This window comes from Tachypleus tridentatus, chromosome 13, assembly GCF_004210375.1.
Source record: "Tachypleus tridentatus isolate NWPU-2018 chromosome 13, ASM421037v1, whole genome shotgun sequence".
In the NCBI taxonomy this organism is placed as follows: domain Eukaryota; kingdom Metazoa; phylum Arthropoda; class Merostomata; order Xiphosura; family Limulidae; genus Tachypleus; species Tachypleus tridentatus.
In genome coordinates this window covers 138821806-138841818 of record NC_134837.1, presented here as the reverse complement: position 1 = coordinate 138841818, position 20013 = coordinate 138821806, and the positions used below count along the sequence as shown (strand labels likewise).

Here is a 20013-nt window from a genome sequence, read left to right as displayed (position 1 = left end):
ATTCTACTCAAACCATTTCAGCTAAACTACTTTTTCAGTGAGCCTAGATGCTGTAAATAATTGTCTCTCACCGTCTTGTTTGGTTGCATTTTGCCATCAACAATATGTTTCTTTGTTTCTAGTTCATACTCATTTCATTTGATTTTTTTTCTCTCTCTCTCTCTCTCTCACACACACACACACACACACACACACACACACACACACACACACACACACACACACACACACACACACACACACACACACACACACACACACACACACACATATAAAATGATATTTTAATCATCTACAGCAAACAGATGAAAGATTAGGAAATATTAAGTGTCCAGACTTTGCCATCCATCTGGGACCATACCTTCAGTATGTTGGGGAGAAAATTACTGCTGTATCTGTTCAGAACTCTTTGACCAGATCACCTTCTGACATCCAGTTTTAGAAGTTAAAGACAATTCTGGCAGAGAAAGAAAAGGCTTTGCTAGAAGCAGAAAAGGAACATAGAAATGTAAAGAAAGCTCAAATTATTATAAAGAGGTTGGTAATAAAAATACACTGATTTCATCAGACATTGGATACATGGTGTCAGGTAGTTGTTGATCATGACTCATTCACAGCTAAGTCTGTAGGTTACACCAATAAATGAGAGCAGCAGAACATATGGAAGATTTCTGGATTTTTGATATTTCATGTCTGCTCATAAATTCAGATTAATGAGAAGGGTATTGGCATTTAGTATTTGCTCTGTTATTTGAAGATTATTTTCTTGCATGACTGTTTTGAGGCAGAAAGCAATATATGTATTGATGTTTAATTTACAAGTTATTAATTTGTGTCTGGAACTAAGTAAGTATGTCTGCTTTCTTTACTAGATGGAAGGAAAAACATAACCAAGTTGTTATAGAAGCACAGGTCACTAGAGACCATTTTAAGAAGGAAGAAAATCATGCCAGATGGCTTAAAGATAAATGTGCCAAACTGGAAAATGACATTAGTTTTTATCACAAAGAAATGCACAAGTTGAAAAATGAAAGAGATTTGTTGTTGGTAGGCTGCAAAACACAATTTCAGAGATATGTATTTCCTTATTTGTTTAATAATTATGAATATTAGGTAAAACAAAAATCTACCAAGTCTTTCTTTTGCATCAGTTTCAGGCAACTTGTGTGCTGAAGTACTTGTTTTATTGTCCCACTGCTGTTACAGCAGTAAGTACAGATTTACAATGTTATGATTGGGGTTCGATTCCTCTTGTTGAACTCAGCTGATCGCTCGACGTGGCTTTTCTACAAGAAAACACATGCACACACGTATCTTATTAACTTGAAATCACTTATATTTTGTTGTTGTTACACTTTATTTCATTTAGTGGTTTGTTTAAAGGTAATGTATTGATTATCATTGTTTTGTGGGGAAACCTCTTTGAAAAAGATAATTAAAAGATAAACCCTGCATCCTGTGTGAATCAAAACTTACCAACATTTATATTTGCTATGGAGACAGCTTTTTGAGAAAAATCTTATTTGGACACACAAGTGTATGTAATTGAGTTTTTAGAATTTTTAGATTGTATGACAAGATCCATAACAGACAGATGAATAATTATAGCTTTCTTCAGCCATAGTGAAAATGAAGTGTAACACATTTCTGAATTATCTGGCTACAATTTCACTATAAAACAGTTATTTGACATCAGTATTTTTGTGCACTTCGTAATTGTTTAAATTTGCTAATTAAATAATTTTTTTTTTTTTAATTTAGTTGTAATGGGCATACTATCTAGTGAACTGGAGATAAGATGTGTTTCATTCCACTTATGTATTTGTTTATGAGGTGTAGTGAAGATATGTTAGCAGATAAAAATTTTGTCTGGTCACCAGTTAACCAGGCACATTGTCCATTACAACAAGTCTAATGAACTTGTGACAGGTATTGAATTCAACTTGTGTTTAGTCAGTGATGATGAGAAAACCCACTTGTAGAGAAAAATATATGTAAAAACAGCTGGTTGTTTGCTCCTCTACAAAAAACATTTTCTCAACCCAAACCAGCTGTTTTTACATATATTCCTCTTGTGTTTATTTACATCAGGTGTTGTGAAGATACATGGTAGCAGATAGGGAAGTTGTCCAATTAAACATGTAGTGCTGTTGCAAGTTGTTTTTGTTATGATTAGTCTGTTTGATAAACTGGTGTCAAGCTGATGATTTACTTGACTTGAATGTATTTTGATTACAGGTAGTGAATATATGTCATAGCAAATAGAGATGTTGTCTAGTCACCAGTGCATCAGGAATGTTGACTATTTGAACTTGTAGAAGTATTAAATTGTTTTTTATTATGGACACGTCATCTGATGAACTGGTCGTGAAGACGATGGTTCAGTCTTTTTTTATATATATTTTTATAAAGCTTAGTGAAAAGATGTAGTAATAGATAAAATACAGTCATTAGTGCACTAGGAAAGTTGTCCACATAGGTATGTAACCCTTTTGGAAGTTGTATTTGTTATGTACATCCTGTCTAATAAATTGGTAAAATGTGAATTCACTCCACTTGTGTGTATTGTAATTAGGTTTAGAGAAGATATATGTTAAAAAATAGAAATATTGTCTGTTCTTTAGTTCACTACGCAAGTTGTCAATTTTAGTATGTAGCATTCTTGAAAGCTGTTTTTGTTATGGATAGTTTGTCTGACGAACTGGTGTCAAGATGGTGATTCACGTCACTTTAGGGTTTTTTTTTTATAAAGTACTATGAAGATACAATGTGCACATAGAAATGTTCTCTAGTTATCAGTCCACCAGGGAAGTTGAAAAGTTGTGAATCTAGAACTGTTGAATTGTTTTTTTTTCTTACAAACATTCTGTTTAATAAACTTGTGACAAGATTATGATTCATGCCATTACCATGTGTTTTTATCAGATGTAGGAAAGGTATACAGTAGCAAACAGAAATGTTATATATTCACCACTTTACCAAGCACATTGACTTTTGAAAGTTGTTTTATTTGTGGGCAGCCTGTATAATGAACTGGTGACAAGATGGATTCACTCTCCTTGTATGTGTTTTTATCAGGTGTACTAAAGATCCATGGAGAAAAATTAAAATGTTGTATAGTTGCCAGTTCACCAGGCATTTTGGTATTTCAAGATCTAGGAATGTTTACGTTGTTTTTATTATGTACATCCTGTCTCCCCTCAGTGGATTCCTGTACATGGTGAGGGGACCTCCCAGAGAAGGTTCTGTACTTTCATTTTACCTCTTTGTGATCTGAAGGGGAGGAGAGGATCTGGGTGGTTGAGGGGCTCTACCCCAACATGCCATTTTGTCCTTGAATTCCTATAAATGGGTGGTCCCCCACAAGGTCAGTTTTCTAGTTCTCTTGGGCTAGGGTCAACTGAGTATCAGTGTTGGACATTATCAACAGGTGTTGTGGACATTGTGTCTGATGTTGGTGTTTGAGCACAGTGCTCACGAAACACTGACATTGCTGCAGTGTCATTGTTTGGCATTATAGTGCATCCCCTTGTAGGGCTCTATGGTAGGTGTGATCAGTGGGCACTGAAATGTATTCCATTTATTATGAATACCCCAATCCTTGAGAAAATAAAATAAAAATGACAAAAAGTAAACAGATAATTGGGAAAATAACCATGCTTGGACAACTCTGTTATGCAGTTACCGTCACAGTTGGGTTCCACACCTTATTTTCTCATTTTGGTTCATTGTCTGAGGAATCCTAAGGGCAGATGTCTTCTTTTTTATTCAAAAGGGATTAGAGGAGCTTGCTGGCTCCCCAAAGTCAATCAGAAAGTTGTGCTCTGGAGACATTTGGTAGAAATATTTGCATTACAACACACTAAACTCCTCCTGAAATTGAAGGCCATCGCAGATACACTCCTTGAGGTTACTCCTCATGTTACTTTGAATTCCTGAAAAAGAAGTTATTGTTGAGAGTGATTTAAAGAACATTACAGAGTCGGAGATTCTCACTGGTTTCCCCAGCCAAGGGGTTTCTGAGGTGTGCTGTATGTCCACTCATAAGAATAGAATAATGCTACCTACAAATGTTCTTATTTTAACATCAACCTGTCACCATCAAGGCAGGGTATTTGAAGTGTAACATATGGTCAAATATTTTAAACCCTCTCCAATGTTTATAGTGTCAGTGGCTTAGTCATTCAAAGGCATTTTGTTGTGGTTCTTTGACGTGCTCATTGTGGTGGCAAGACTCTAATGCAAAATGGAACCTCAATGTGTTATCTGTAATGGTTCTCACCCCCTCTTACGTTAGTTCTTTCCCTAAGTGGGCAGAAGTGGGTGCTTGTTTAAAAACCATGAACAGTATCTCCTATCCAAAGGCTTTGGAATTTACTCCCCCTCACTTTATCTCGCATATATGCTGCTGGATTCTGTTCCACAGTTGCAGTGGGAGTTGACAGATTTCTTCATGCTCCCACCAGAGTTGTTCTCCAACCTTGTGAAGAGTCTTTTGCTCTCAATGGTTAAAAGAGTTGAGAAGCCAACCTCTACACCTATCTCTGTTACCACCATTTCTTCCAGTGGCTTTCCAGATCCACTTCCTTTGGCTCTGGCTTCTGGTATCTGTTGGGTCAATTTCTTTCTTTGGCTTCAAGATGGAGAATGATTATTTGTTCATATCCTCAGTCACTGGAATTCATGTCCACTGACAGAGATCTGTCCATTCAACGTAGAGCATTATCCATGAAAGTCAACAGACCTTTGTCCACTAAAGAAAAATGATGTGGTCAAAAACAGAAGAGCTCTCTGCCCAATTCTCCTCCATCTAAATAAAAATGGCCACTTTGATACAGTGAAACGGTCGAGATTTCTGTTTTAATGTGGATGACATTAAGACTTTGATTGATTCTTATCATTCTGTGTGTGTTTTCTTACTAAAATCATTTTTTCAGTTTTGCATGTGTGTTCTTGCTTTCAAGAGTGTCATATTATGGGTATGGTGTGCGACGACAGGCTAAAACGTATGCTGAGATGGTCAGTGATATCAGCTTTATTTGCAGTGGGTTTAACTTCAGATGCTGAAAGTAAATTAAACACAGAAAATTTATGGGATATGTTCAACAGTTGAAACTCTCAGGGTATGTACTTTGAAACCTCATAATTAAGAGGTTCTAGAGATGGTTATACAAGTGAAATATGAGACTCTTGAGACAAAAGCATTTTTAATCTCAGAATGAAAGTCACTTTGCTCTTGTATTAGTTAAAAAATAATTGACAATTTCATGAACAAATATAAAGGAAATATACTCCATAAAAAAGTCTTAACTTTTCATATGCAAAAACCTTGCAATGTTTGCTGAAAGTCTACCAAATTTTATGAAGATACATTTAATGTATTAGGAGCTACTAGTATGTAAGCTGTAATGAGTACTAAGTGCTATGAGTTTGGTCCAATGGGCCTAAGCAGTGTCAGTAAAATTAAGGAACATCCTGTCTAATGAACTTGTGATATGATCATTATTTATTCCACTAGTGTGTGTTTTGATAAGGTGTAGTGAAGATACATATTAACATTTAAAAATGCTGAAATCAAAGAATAGGTTAAACAATTGTTAAGTTTTTTTTCATGCTTTTATTGTAAGAGCATAAAGTTTCTATATAGTCATACAAAGCTATCTTGATGTTTGTTTGCTAAGTAATGTTAAAAACATTTTCATGATCAGCACACCAATCTATATCACCCATCAGTTTTGCACTATTTCTGAACATGTACGTATCAAGTGACTACTTTCCACCAGTAGTATTGCACTACCTATACTGGCACAGCTATCTCCCTATGCTATTCTCACTTAATTCTCCATTTCTCAACTTACACATCATTGCTTAGATGTGTTCTTTACATGTTGTTACCATTTACCCATGGCATTTTTGCCATTTCAATTGTTTTTTTGTTTTTTTTGGTCATTGTCTATGTGCTTTCTCCTTCTTATCAGTGTAGGACTTAATGAAGTGTGTTTTCATGTCTAAGTTAATTTAGAGGAATGGTAAGTTAGATAGTGGTTGTTAAAGTGCTTTCTAAGTAATTGCCATCAGTTTTCTTGTTCATTATTGTTACATTTGTGGACTAGATATATTTATGTGGTTTATCTGTTTCTTATTTGTAAATAATTTGTTAACTAGGTATGTTTATATAGGTTGCATGCTACATATCATTACTACTACTAACATTAATTAATTTTTCTATTTGAAAATTTTTACATGATTGTTAACTATGTGCCTTGTCCTAATTTTCATCAGTGTAAAACTTAATTGTGTCCTTTTTTATCTAAGCTAATTTCAGTGACTGATAATTTAGATAATGGTTATTAATATGTTTTCTTAGTAATTTTAGTTAGTTAGCATGTTTATTATTATTACATACTTTGTGGACTAGGTACATTGAGATGGTTTATCCATTTAATATTTATCAGTCCTGGAAAAATTTGTATAGTTTGTACGTTACATATTATTACCACTAGTAATATCTAATTCATTGTTCTTTCTGAAATCGTTTTTCATTTTTAATAAGTGTTATCTATATGCTTTATCAACCTAATTTTCATTGGTGTAGAACTTAAATTTTTTGCTTAGATACAGTGTTTGTGTGTTCATTTTTTTTCCTGTATGCTGCACAGCTTTGGCACTTTTTCCTATGTTTGTGATTCCATAAATCTTATTCTCATATCTGCATTTTGGAGTTCTTCCACACAGTGCCCACTTTGTAGATATTTATTTGTTGTTCTAAGACAAATTTTCTGGTTCAAGACCTTACCTTATGGACTACACTCAGCCCCTTAAGTGTTTTCAGGGAGAACCAAACTCTTGCCCTTGGAAGTTCTCATTACCATGGGCTAGGCTCTTATGAATTCCTTTTAGTGGACACTCCCTGATAAGTGGAACTTCTCCTCAGGTTTCTGGCTTGGTGGTTAGACAAGAGTCCAGACCATGGCAGGGATGCTTGTTGCTACAACTAATCTAAATGTACATGTGTGCACATGTTTTAGAGGGTTGATGTTCCACTTTCTTCCTTTCCTGTGGGGAATGGTGGGTTATGGCACATTCTGACATCTCCACAGAAATCACCTATATTATTGAGTCAGGGGATAGTTATAAGTTCATTTCCAGGACTCCCTGAAATTGATGGTATATTGTATATCATCTAAATGGAAACCAGATTAAAAAAACACAAGAAAACACTTTTTCAAGTTTTTGGCCAATGCATAACATAATCACAGAAAAAAAAAATCAACATACCAAATAAGGAAACAAATGCAAAATCAAAGAATCCCTACTTATGCAATAACTCAAACCAAAATTGAACCAGTATAATGGAATGCATTTGAACACACTTATACCTATACTAATTAATAACCTAACATCTATCTGGAACACCCCCTGCAATCTCGTACCCATTTACACTCTCATTCCTAAGAGGTGCCCAGCAGTGGTCTATTGCAAACTTTCTTTGTTAACCTGAAGATGACCTAGAAAGGTTGAAATGTTGTTCTGTACTTTATTTTAATTAAAGTTTAATACCCATACCAGCCACCTTTAGAATAGATAGAAGTGTTGTTTAGTCAGCAGTCCACAAGACAAGTTGACCATTTCAGTATGCAGAAATTTTGAAAGTTATTTCCAATACAGTACTTCCCTCTTCTCCCAAGATTAGCTATTCTCTGGCCACTATATGCAAATTTCTTTACCCTATTAGAATCAAGCTATTTCAACATGTGTCTCGCCATGCATTATCTCTCCACCAACAGAAACATAAAATACTCGTGAAGCATGTGACTCTCTCTATGTGCCTCTACAAGATGTGTCATACCTAGGTATTGGAGTGGTTCTCAATACCCCAGTTCTCAGGGTTGAGGTGAAGGTTGTATAATCCTCATCCTACTCTCTAGCTGACGTCAGTATCATGTAAGGTGGTTTTGGATGTAGTTGATTTACTGAGTGTGGTCTGTCTCACTCCTGTGTAATGAACTGATAACAAGATAATGATTCACTCCACTTGTTTACATTTTTATCAGTTATAATGAAAATATGTGGAAGCAAATAAAAAATGTTTTCTAGTCACTGGTCCATCAAGCAATTTTTCCAGATCAGTAGCATCGTACCATTGTCATATCTGCTAATAAGTTAATTTCTTTTAAAGAACATTGTTATATGTTGGATTTAGATCCATTTTGCAACTAGTGAGAATTAACCTATGCTAGATTACTTAAACCTTGATATAGAATGTAATTCTATGATATTTTTTGAAAAGTTTATAACCAAGTTATTTCAAAGTAACTGTCAGGAGGATCTAACTCGATATCTAGTAAATTAATTTTGTATTTTACCACAACAAAAGTTCAAAATGTGATAGTTTACTGAAGGAAAAACACAGTGTATAAAGTGGTTATTACTGAAATGGTGTGATGTGTGAAGTAAAACTGATATCAGTTGTTTATTTTAAATGAAGATATGGTACTTTAGGGAATTAATACAGGAAACCACTGATATATATTTGTGCTTAAGTACCTGCTGAAATTTTTTACAGTAATAAAGTTGTTTCAAATAGTGCTCTAATGGTTTTAATATTGTAAATCTCTAAATTATGGCTAATAGTCACTGTAGTTGAGTACTCCTCAACATTTTCTGTAAACCACTATAAATATTTAATTGGTTAATGTTTAATACTGAATGGGTATATCAATATTAAATGAATTTTTGGATGTTTATCTTAAGAGTAATACATTGGAGTAATAATATGTGTATAATATGAAAGTTAGTTATGGTTTTTCTCAACTGGGTGGTAAAAGTAGCATTATTTTGTCTTTTGAATAAAATCTGTATATGCCTTTTCTCAAAAGAGTTAGTTTCATTCTTTTTATAGGATGCTGGGTGATGTACAGATTGAAATATTTTGTTAGAAATTGTTTTTTTTTCAGTTTGAAAATGTTAAAAACTGAAAATGTTTACTTAAACTGCCTTTTAAAATAATATTTTCAAATTTTGTTCCTTCTAAAAATATATCAGTGTTAGCTTTCTATAAAAGATAAAAAATTATTAAACTGATAAATGTTTTTTAGCATAGAAAACAAAGCACAAGATAAGAGTGGAAAATATATCCTTATTTCAGGAGTTGAAAGATCGACTTGATTTCTCTAACATGCAGCAAACTATAGTAGGAAAGAAGCTAACTGAGTTGAAAGAAAAGCTTGGACAGGTGATTGGATTTAAAGAGTTTTAGTATGTGTTTAGTGTTATAAGAAAGAAATGCAGTTTTCTTTAGAAATACTTTGATTTATATGTACATAAAATGGTTTGATTTAAGTCACAATTACATTTTCAGTATGGTGCATTAAAAACTTGGCACAATAAGTTATAAAACTGTGAAAATATAATAGTCATATAACTGTTTTTGATTCTACTGTTGGTGATAGACTTTATGTAACTGCTTTTGTTTTTCTATAAAACATGTACTTGAACAGGAAAAGGCAAAACATAATGAAGAACTGAAACAACTCCGTAAAGAAGTCCACAAGCTTAAGGTAAAAAACATTCTCACTTACAAATTATATTGTAGGTTTAAAATGTACATCACTGACAGTTGTAACTCCTGCTTATATAGGCCTCCCAATGAACCTATACTACAGATAAAACATGCAGGATTTTATTTTAAAGAGCAGCTTGTTTTTGTATAAATTATAAAAATATATATTTTCTTACAGTTTATTTCTTATTCGACCTGTGGGAAAGTTAAAAGTGGGACCAAGACCTTCAGTCTCTTCCTACTATAACTCTAAATTTTGCAAAAGTATGACTTCAGAAAGTGTTAGCATTTCCTCTATGCAGAATTTTAAATTTTCGCAGGATTCTTACTTGTAAATACAGATTGCATACACAAAATTGTAAACCTATAATATAAAAATAAATCCAGGATTACTTCTTTCTGAATATTTTTATTATATATCTTTATAGTAAAACATGTATATTTAACTGCTTATTTATAGTAATTAACATTTTTCTGCCTTAAGGTGCCTTCAAAAGAAAAGCTTTTGAGGCAAGTCATATAAATACTATTTTTGTATTTTAATCTTAATAATCAAAGCAGTACCATTATTGTCTTACATATCAGACATATCAGAAAACATTAGTGTTGAAACTCACCTGAAATGATACAGTACACTGTAAAAATGAATAGTATGTGTTTTGAAAATTCTGCTTCAAGTGATGCAGACTGTTGTAGGAGTGCATATAAAGTTTGTGGTAAAGTAGTCTTGTATGGTGTAGACTACTGTAAGAGTATATATGAAGGTTTTGGCAAAGTAGATTCGTGATATACATTATTGTATCTGTATGAAAGTGTTATTGAATATTTCAGGATTCATTTTTATGCAATAAAGAATGATGTACAAATTCATATTAAGTATTTGGTGAAACAAACTGAAATTATGCTGATTAATGTTGGAGTTTATGTTAAGTGATTGAATATTTAGCCATTTGCAAATGAGTTTTTTGTTGTAGTGCATATTAAATGACTGAGGGACCAGTCTAACAACAGGACAGACTGTTGTAGGATTATATGTCTTGAATATATATAGATTTAGTATGATTTAATGAAGGCTGTTCTGGAGTGTGTTTTAACCCTTTCGTTAATGGGCTTGGTATAAATTACACGAGTTTGAATACACATTTACACATGTTAAGTATTTATGCTGTAACTTTTAATGCAGTATGTGTATCATCAGAAAATATGGTAGACTTTTAGTAATAATTTCAAGTCTTTTGTACATGGCAAACAGATTTTTAATTACTTTGACTGAAGATTTGTTTGTGAAAATATTTTAATCTGACCAGGGCATGGGGGGCCACGGGGGTCTTTTGAATAATTAGGGTATTGAAAAATTATGTTTCTGTTTTTTGATTTTTAATCACAAAGATATGATGTTACTTTTTTGGAGGGATCAAGGTACTGACCACCCAATTAGGAAATCTGCCTTGTGGGCCTGGGTAAAGCAAGTGGTTTCGACTTTCTAGTTCATGTCTCTGTCAACAAGCAAGATTGAAGGCTGTAAAAATTAGACTCTGCCTTAACAGTATCTATATTATATTGTATAATTTATGTTCAACTCCATAATTTTTAGAAAAGTGAAAAATAAATTATTGAAAAAGAAAATCCTATAGAACAAGTTTCACAATTCTCATACCAGGGAAGATTGAGAATTTTTGAAAATATTAATTTATAAAATTAAGAACCTAAAACTTAGGTAGTATTAAAATTTGATTTATTATCTATGTTTTGATGTGAAGTTTAGTCATATACATTTATAATAAAATTATATCTCTAACCTTTTGACCACTGCATCCATTTTATCTTGCCCTGAAAGCAAACATAAACCATTAAATTTAAAAATTATAGAGAACTTATTTGAAATTGTGTTTCAAAGATTTTTTAAAATAGTAATATAATATTAAATTGTTTTATTTGATGAAGTGTTAAGTTTTAAAATTTGCAAACAATCCTAGTTGTAAGGTGTAAATTTCGATACCATCTCGTACAATGCACTGTATTTCATATTTAGCATATCATAAGGTGATAAGTAAAGCACAAACATTTTAGTTTGAGACTATGTTTTGTTTAGGGCTGCAGTCCTTTGTTACATGTCTTAAAATTCTAACTTTAGGGGAGCATATATGTGATTGAATTATTTTTTTATAGTTTTAATAGTCATGCTGTGTCATTTATATATTTAATTATAGTTGCTATGATTTATCCTATATTTATAATAAGTTCATAAAAAATATAGGTTTTCATTAGTACTTTTGCACAAAATTAATTTTATTCTTTTCCTCTGGACTGTCACAAATAAACATGTTTACTGAAGTTGAAACTTTATTCAATTTAATTAGACTTGCACCACCTTTTATTTTAGTGTTAACTTTTATTCATTTCATTTTATTTGAAAACTATTTTAAACTAGATCAGATTTCAAGTAATACATATGTGTATGGCATTATTGTCATAAATTAACTTTTCCTGAGTGTGTTTGTCTCTTTTTGAACTAACTAAAACAATAATTTTAACTGCCTCTTTCCACCTTCTGGATTTGCTCTGGACTTCTCTTTACCTCTAGATGAATATTTTCCTCTTCCAAATCTTTTGTGGATTTGATTTCTTGTTTTGTTTTTTGTTTGTTTTCTACTTTCTCTTTCACCGGTATCTTTTGATTCTTTCCATTCCTTACAACATGGCTCTCAAGCTGAAGATCATATGGTTTCCCATATTCTTTTAACTGATTCTTTTAATCAGTTTCATTCACACACTCAATTACCTCATTGTCCTCAACTGTAGGACTCCTTTGCCATGGATTATGGTCATTCTACTTTTCTATTTTAGAATTCCTAATTCTAATTATTTGTTTGGTAAACTGATCCATAGTCTCTAGTAATTTTCCACTACTCAATTTTCCTATTTTTGCCTTTTTCTCATACACCTCCTTTTCTTCCTGTTCTCTCTGAAGCTATATATTGTGATCCTAATAGTTTTTCTACAAATATATGATTGGTACTTTTCCCTGGCCAGGGTTTCATCTTCTGCTTTTTACCTGCTTAATTGGTTTCTCTGTTAATTGGAACTTTCTGAGACATGGCACTCTTCTCATTGCTATTTGTTTTCCCCATTTGTACCTCTATGACCTCTGTCTGGCTCCTCTTCTTTGCTCTGATGTTTCTCAAGGTGTTCCTACTACCTTGGAAACTTTTGTTGAGGTTTCCCAATGCCAGTTCTTCCTTTTCTCACTGGGTTCTCATCTCTCTTAGTCTTACAAATTCACACCTGTTCTTTGGCCCCATAGTCCTTCCCCTTCTGTTTTCCTATTTATCATACTTCTACTTTTCCTTCCCCCCTCTTATTGAGTTGACCATCTCAAGTCACATAAACATCTACCTTCCTTTGTACCCAGTTGTTTCAAGCCCTGTGAAGGCTCTTCTTTTTCTGTTTACAGATATCGGTGTCCTATTTGCATCTGACTGTGGCTCATTTAGATTTGTACACATAGCTTTTCTCTTTTTCCCCTGCCTCCTTTTCCTGTATCTTTTCCTCTTTCTAATCCTTGTTGTCTCCTGCATCACAAGGTCATGGTATTGGATCATTTAGACAACAGAACCATCAAGAGTGTCTGTTGCTCCTTTACCAGTTTTTTTTCTCATCATTTTACTTTCCCTCAAAATAATGGAGTATTTTGTCTTATTATTGACTTTCCTTCTATCAACCACTATATTGTGGATCCATAGATCAAAATAGAGAAGTTTCTTCCTTTCTGTTGGTTCTTGGAGGATCCAGATCAATGGCTCAGATGCTTTTTAACATGTATAGTTTGTTCCATTCTCTCAAAATTTTTATCAGTTCATTTGCCAGGATTAGATGTATTAGTTGTGTGTTTTTCCCCTTAGGCATCACATCAACTCCTTATGTATTAACTGAGTAATTGGAATATTTTTTGCAACATCTGCAGCTTGAACTTCATTTATATCATTAAATTATTACTAGCTCATGCTTGCTTCTGCTCAGGAAGCCTCTTTGTTGGTCACATCATTTCTTTTCTAAGAAGCTGCTTTTCTGGTTTGATTAATCAAATCTTCCAAGTTGATTTTCATTTCAATGAAATACATGATTCATCTTGAAGTTTTTCAATTCTTGAGTCAATGAAATTCACTCTTTCTTACTTTTTCTGTAAGACATGAGATATAGTTATCTCCAATTTTTGCCTCTCCTATAATTTCTGCAATAGGTGTTCTGTCTCTTCTGGATGATCTTGCATCTCTCAAACATCTTGTCTCTTTAAACCAAGCTCATTGGATTTTAAGGAACCAGTGGAATATCTCTTGTGATTCCTTGGCCCCTGTTGTGATGCTGTTGCCTTCTCTTCTTGGTGGGTAGATCATGCCAATACTATGGTCAGCATTCTTCTGCTGCCCCATGTTGATATTTCCATCTCATTACTGATGCATTACTTGTGGATTGGGGCACACTTCTCCTCTGAAAATCTGCTTTTCTGGTTTAAGTGGTCAAACCTTTCAAGTTGATTTTCATTCCAATGAAATACGTGGCCCATAAGGAAGTTTTTTTCATTTCTCAATAACACTAACTTTTTTCCTGTGGTCAGTTAACTTGTACCATTTCTTATTTCAGCTACTACCTTGTGAGTCCTCAGTTCAGTCTCCCTTCCTTTCCTTCTGCTTGCTTCTCTTTGGGAAGCCTCTCCTCTAAGAAGCTGTATTTCTGTCTTTGAAATACATCATTCCAGCTCTTATATGGGTTCCATATATTTTATATGTATGCAGTGAAGTAGAAATTAGGGCAAGGGTGCCCATGTCACTGTAGTGCAGTTCACATCAAATCCATCAAATAGGATGCTTTCTATGACATGGTAATTCCATCCTCAGACCTTTCTTGGGTATCTGCCCAATTGGGCACACCAATGATTGATGCCTTTACTATTTTTTTCAGTTTCAAACTTCTCTTCTGTTCCCTGATACCTCATGTAACTTGTGTTTTTAATGCATTCAGCCAGGACTGGTCTCATCTCTTTCTGTATGTTTACCTTCCTGTTCATATTCTCTTATGTGTCATGGGTTCGGTTTGCCACGCTCCATGTTGGGTTTTATTGGCCTTGTTTTGGCTGGCTCAGTCTTTTTCTCTTCTTCTTCACTGAATGACATTCTGGGTACCTTTTCCTTTGCCTTAGTCTCAGTCACTCCCACTGCAATCTCATACATCTCTCTTTCACCCAAGAGTGTCATATTTTCATCTACACATGTGGGATTTGTTCTTTTGTCAGGTTTCGGTAATCACATAGCACTTTCTTTTACAATTTGTGTCTCCCTTATATTCTTTCTCTCTCTGTCTAATAATGAAATTGGAATGTTTTTTCCCATTAGTCCATCTGTTATTCTTTCCCACTAGGACATCCTACTCTTGACCCCTATTTTCTTCTTTAGCTGATTTTTTTTTTAATTATCAAGGAGTGTAATTTTCTATCATAGAATATTGGATAAACTTTTTCTTTACCCTTGCATATTTAAGTAAGGTTCTGTCTTTTCCTTCCCTGTTCTTTTCACCTTGTTCTGATTCTTCCTCATTCATTGCTCCACTTATCCAATTTTTTTTTTATGCCCAACTGGATCTTCGATGTGGTTCTGCATGCTCTTGCCTAGGTTCCACTTTAACCATTGGCCATTTGCTAATTATATCACCTCATTCTCAAAACCTATTTCATTTTTCACTTTGCTTGTGGTCATTGCAGGTTTTATATTTATGCAATGGATGCCACCCATGCTTTATTTTATAGATTTTCCTTGGTTTTGTTTCCTGACTACTGTATTTGTTCTTAAGACTTGGATGGCTAGGGATGGAGATTTTTCTTTGTCTCCTATTTCTCTTCTGTTGATATTTACCATTCACATCTTTTGTGTCCAGTTCAAGTGACCAGGTTTTACTTGGCATGCACAGCTCCATCTTGGGATTCCTACAATTGTTTATTATTGCCATGGGGACCCTCTTCATTTGGCCTGGCATGCCAAGGTAGTCAGGGTGCTCAACTTGCAAAATATGGATTGCAGATTTGAATCCATGTTCCAGTAATTATGCCTGCTCTTTCTCCCAAAGGGGGTGTTGTAAAGTGACCGTAAATCCAACTATTCATTGGTAAGAGAGGAGCCCAAGTGTTGACAGTGAGTGGTGATAACTAGCTGCCTTTCTTCTAGTCTTTTACTGATAAATTAGGGATGGCTAGTAGAGATAGCTCTCATGTAGCTTTGAGCTGAATTAAAAACAAACCAACAATCCTTCTTGTTTCAGAGAATTTTTGTTCTCTGTGCTTGCCATGTGGATTTGTGCAGTCATTTGGATAGCATATTCTTCATGTCTCATCTCTGATCTTACACTTTTGATGATTCTTTGCCAAAATCTTTCAGACTGGAATGTGGACTAGATTGAACACTTTCGTTTCCCATTACATTCACAGTCTAGCAGTTTCATTTCCTTCAGAATATCATCTATGCCCAGCTGTTATTCTACAGTTAACTCACTGTTTTTGATGGGTAAGTGCCTCTTTTACTTCCTTCCTCATTTATAATCTTGTATATTTTGTTTCTTTGAGCCCACCAAGTGACAGGTGCTGCTGCCCAAGGTTTACTTATTTCTCTGAATTTGCAATGAGTTGAGGATAACTGAATGCAATAAACCCATCTAGTCAGGCTCCAAGTGCACCCACTGTTGAGATAGGGTTTTCTGTAAGACTATTAAGGTAAAAAATGTATTTCTTTCATTGTTACTTTTTTACCTTACATTCCATGGTCTGACATGAAAACAAAACAAAACAGTAGTGAGCAATGTCTGCCCACTTCCTTGACTCACACTTGCTGGCTTTTCAAAGTAGGCTTTGTGGTTATCCTTTTCACTTTTTCCTGTAAGAGATCTTTGAGGTGGTTACATCCAATCATGTCTGGGCACCTCTCAAGTGTCTTCCCAGAGCAAATTTCTCTTCCCTTGGTTGTTGAGTGAAGAAAGCACAGCAAACTTTTGCCACTACCAGTTCCTAGTCACTGGGGTGGTTTTGTGATCCTTCTGGATATAATTTAAGTGAGTAGCACAATATAGTGGGAAGTAAGGCAAGGGTGCCCGTGTCACTGTAGTGTAGTTCACCTTTTTTATATGCCAGTTTATCAATGATTTGGCCAACCAGATGCAACAGAACACATCATAAAAGCATATGGTCTGATCTTTGCCCTAGCTACACCACACTTCATGCCCAACCATCTTGTTATAACTCACCTTCCTCCACTCATACTTTTATTCAAACAAAGCATTTGTCATACACAAAGTGGATAAAAGTCTTATAAATGTTACCCTCTGTTATATCCCCCACTATAGAGTGTCATGCTCCATGGGCTTTTTCCTTCAGCTGAATTTTCTGAAAGGACCTCATCTAGGTTTTTGCACTTGGACAGGTTCTTCCACAACATGAACATGGGATTCTAGAAACTGTGTGAAAAAGATAATAATCTCACTTCAGAAGTTAACAATTAACAATTTCCTTACCTGGATTAATTGTATTTCTGATAAATATCTTGCACCACCCACTACCAGTGCTTATGGGAGTCTCTTGATGGTCAATGTGTCACCCTCTTTTGTTCAAGACTTATGGCATGTACAATAATTTAAATATCAGTGCACAGTAGGTAATAAATCATTGTTATGCAGAGTGGTAAGTTTCTATCCGAAATACTCATTTTTAATTAAGGAGTATGTTAACTTTGAAGAATCATCTGATGTAGTGGATATTATTGTAAGAATATGTAACAAAAAGACTTTTTAAACTATCCTGACACTATGTGTTTTATTGTTTAGTCTAGCATTAGGCAGACTATTGCACAAATATATGGAAAATGATTAATGAACCAGCTTGACATAGATCAAACTGATTTACTACTGTGTATGTTAAATGTTTGAAGATTCATTCTGATTTGATGTATTCTGTTTTACAAGTGTATATTAAAAGCTTGATGAATCAGCCCAATGTGATGTACACAATTGCAGAAGTGTATGTTAAATCCTTGATGAATTTAACATCAAGAATATATATGCAATATATATTCTAGTAATATATATGAAGTGTTCAATGAACTAGAAAAACATTTTAGATTGTTATAGGAGTGAATATGAAGTGATTCATGAATCAGTCTTAGAAACCTTTTAGGTGTATATATTAAATGTTTGAAGATTCAGATAATTATAATGCAGTGTATAGGACTGTATACTAATTTTTTGATGAACTGTCTGACATCATGCAGGTTGTTGTAGGAGTGTATTTGAAGAATTGAGTGTTAAGCCCAATAACACTCAGACTGTTGTAACAGCATATGCTAAGTGTTTCAAGATTTAACCAAAAGTAATACAAATTATTGTAGGAGTGTGTATGAAATGTTTATTGAACCATCCCAATAAGGTGTAGATTTATGTAGAAGTGTGTGACATGTTTTTTGATGAATGATCCTGTGTGATTCAGAGTGTTGAATAAGTGTGTATTAGATGTTTGACAAATGATACTGTCATGATTCCAGGTGTTGAGTAGAGTGTATGTGGAGCTTGATGAACTGTTCTGACATGATTCAAACTTGATGCTTCATCACTGTACATGTGTCACTAGTAAGCTAAGTTAAGTTTATGCTGTTACTGTTGAAAAGGTTAGTATTAATTTGTCTTAAAACATTTTTTTTTCTTTTCAAGGCTCAAAAAGATGAAGCAAACAGAATGTAAGTATAAAAATTTTGTTTTTTAATGTCTGCTTTAAATACTATAGGATATAATTCAGATGCAAGTGTATTAATGATTTATTAAATATTTATAAACATCGTAAAATATATCAATATTTTACTTTGTCACTATTTGATACTTAAAATGTTGCTGTATCAAATGTTTTTTTTTTTATGACAGAGTAACCCATTTAGAAAGTGAATTGTCAAAATTGAAAGAATCACAGCTACATTCTGAACAAGGATACAAGGTACTGTTTTATATTTTGAAAAACCATTTTTTTTTATGTATTGAGTTCAGAAAGTGAAAATATTTTGGAAAGAAATATTTATTCTATAGTTTTTCTTGAGAGGCAGTTTGATTTGTAATGAGTTGTCTCGGGTGTATTGTCACTGTGTGTTATTTTTTATGATATGCTGAAGCGAAATTTGTAATTTTTCTCTCCAACACCTGGGGCTACATTGGTTATGTATCTTAATGGATTTTATTCATTTTCTCAGAAAGTGAGATTGAAATATCAAAGATATTCATAATTTGACTATATTTTGTGAAGAAAAAGTAAATTCAGTAAACTCTGAGGATTTTAAAGACAACGGTATTGTAATATCTTGGATTTTTGTTAACTTCTAATTAGATAGATACCTTATATTCTGAATTTAGCCAATAAAAATAGGCACTTAAAAAAATAACATAATACAGTCAGTGCTTTACATTCAACCCAATTTTCAAAATAACATTAAACATCTCCCAGGTTTCGATAGAAGAATACAACACGTTTCTTAACTCAGTTTGCCTCTTATTCTATTTAGTATCATTTTTTTATCTAATAATGATGAAATTTAATATTATAACTATAAAATCTAGTTGATTTATATTAGTTTTCAGAAGTTTTGTTTGTTTTGTATTATCATAATTTGATTTTGAAAATATATCAGCTTCTTACATACCCTGTTATTCTTAAGTATTTGTTTGTATATATGAGTAAAATATGAAAAGCTTCCCAGATATAGTTTTGTTCAAACATGTTTGGAAAGTTTTGAAATTATTATTGTGTGAATTCTTCACAAATTTTTCAGCTCATATCAAATCAGTCATTTCAAGAAATTTTCTTATCTGAACTTCCAATTTTGATGCTAATTGGCAGTGATCTTGGTTTCATAGAGATATAAGATTTAACCTAGTTTCATATCTCTAGGTGAAACAGCTTTTAAATGAAAGATTACCACTGTTTGACTCACAGTTATTCTTAATGAAACTCTATAGAACAAGCTATATAGAAAGAAGAGAAAATGATCAGCAGTACATAGCTATAGATTCTTATATTGCATCACTTTTAGTATATGTTCTACAAGCTACAAGTATTATGAAAAGTTTATATCAGTCTTCTATCACAAAACTCATCATGTGATGTAACATTAGCATATGGCAGTATTGGTAATCATTAAATGTATCCAGTACATGTTTTTTATAGAAGGACTGGATTCTTTACCCTCTCTGATTTGTTCTTCTTTCTAGCTATTCCTAAATTTATTACATGTGAAACTACACTGTAATGAGTGAATACTTCCTAATACAATCAAGGTCCTAGGCTGATTTTTCTTACAAAATTAGAGGATGGTGGTGAACTTCAGTCTCCAATTCTGAATTTATCATCTATATTAAGGTCAACAGCCCAAGTGAATTCA

At 33.5% G+C, this 20013-nt stretch overlaps 1 protein-coding gene across 9 annotated transcripts in view; it reads left to right on the top strand.

The window, feature by feature from the left end:
* Positions 1-20013, top strand: part of LOC143240060 (uncharacterized) — a 67528-nt gene that overhangs the window by 24549 nt on the left and 22966 nt on the right. For 8 of the 9 annotated variants that reach the window (XR_013021543.1, XM_076481901.1, XM_076481900.1 and 5 more), the window contains 4 exons: positions 9149-9235; positions 9501-9560; positions 18302-18327; positions 18509-18578. Coding sequence is in view for 8 of the 9 variants with exons in the window: in XM_076481901.1 (XP_076338016.1) it covers positions 9149-9235; positions 9501-9560; positions 18302-18327; positions 18509-18578 (243 nt within the window). In the remaining variant the exon portion in view is untranslated. The remainder of the gene's footprint in view (positions 1-9148; positions 9236-9500; positions 9561-18301; positions 18328-18508; positions 18579-20013) is intronic. The other variant, XM_076481902.1, reaches the window with a different exon arrangement.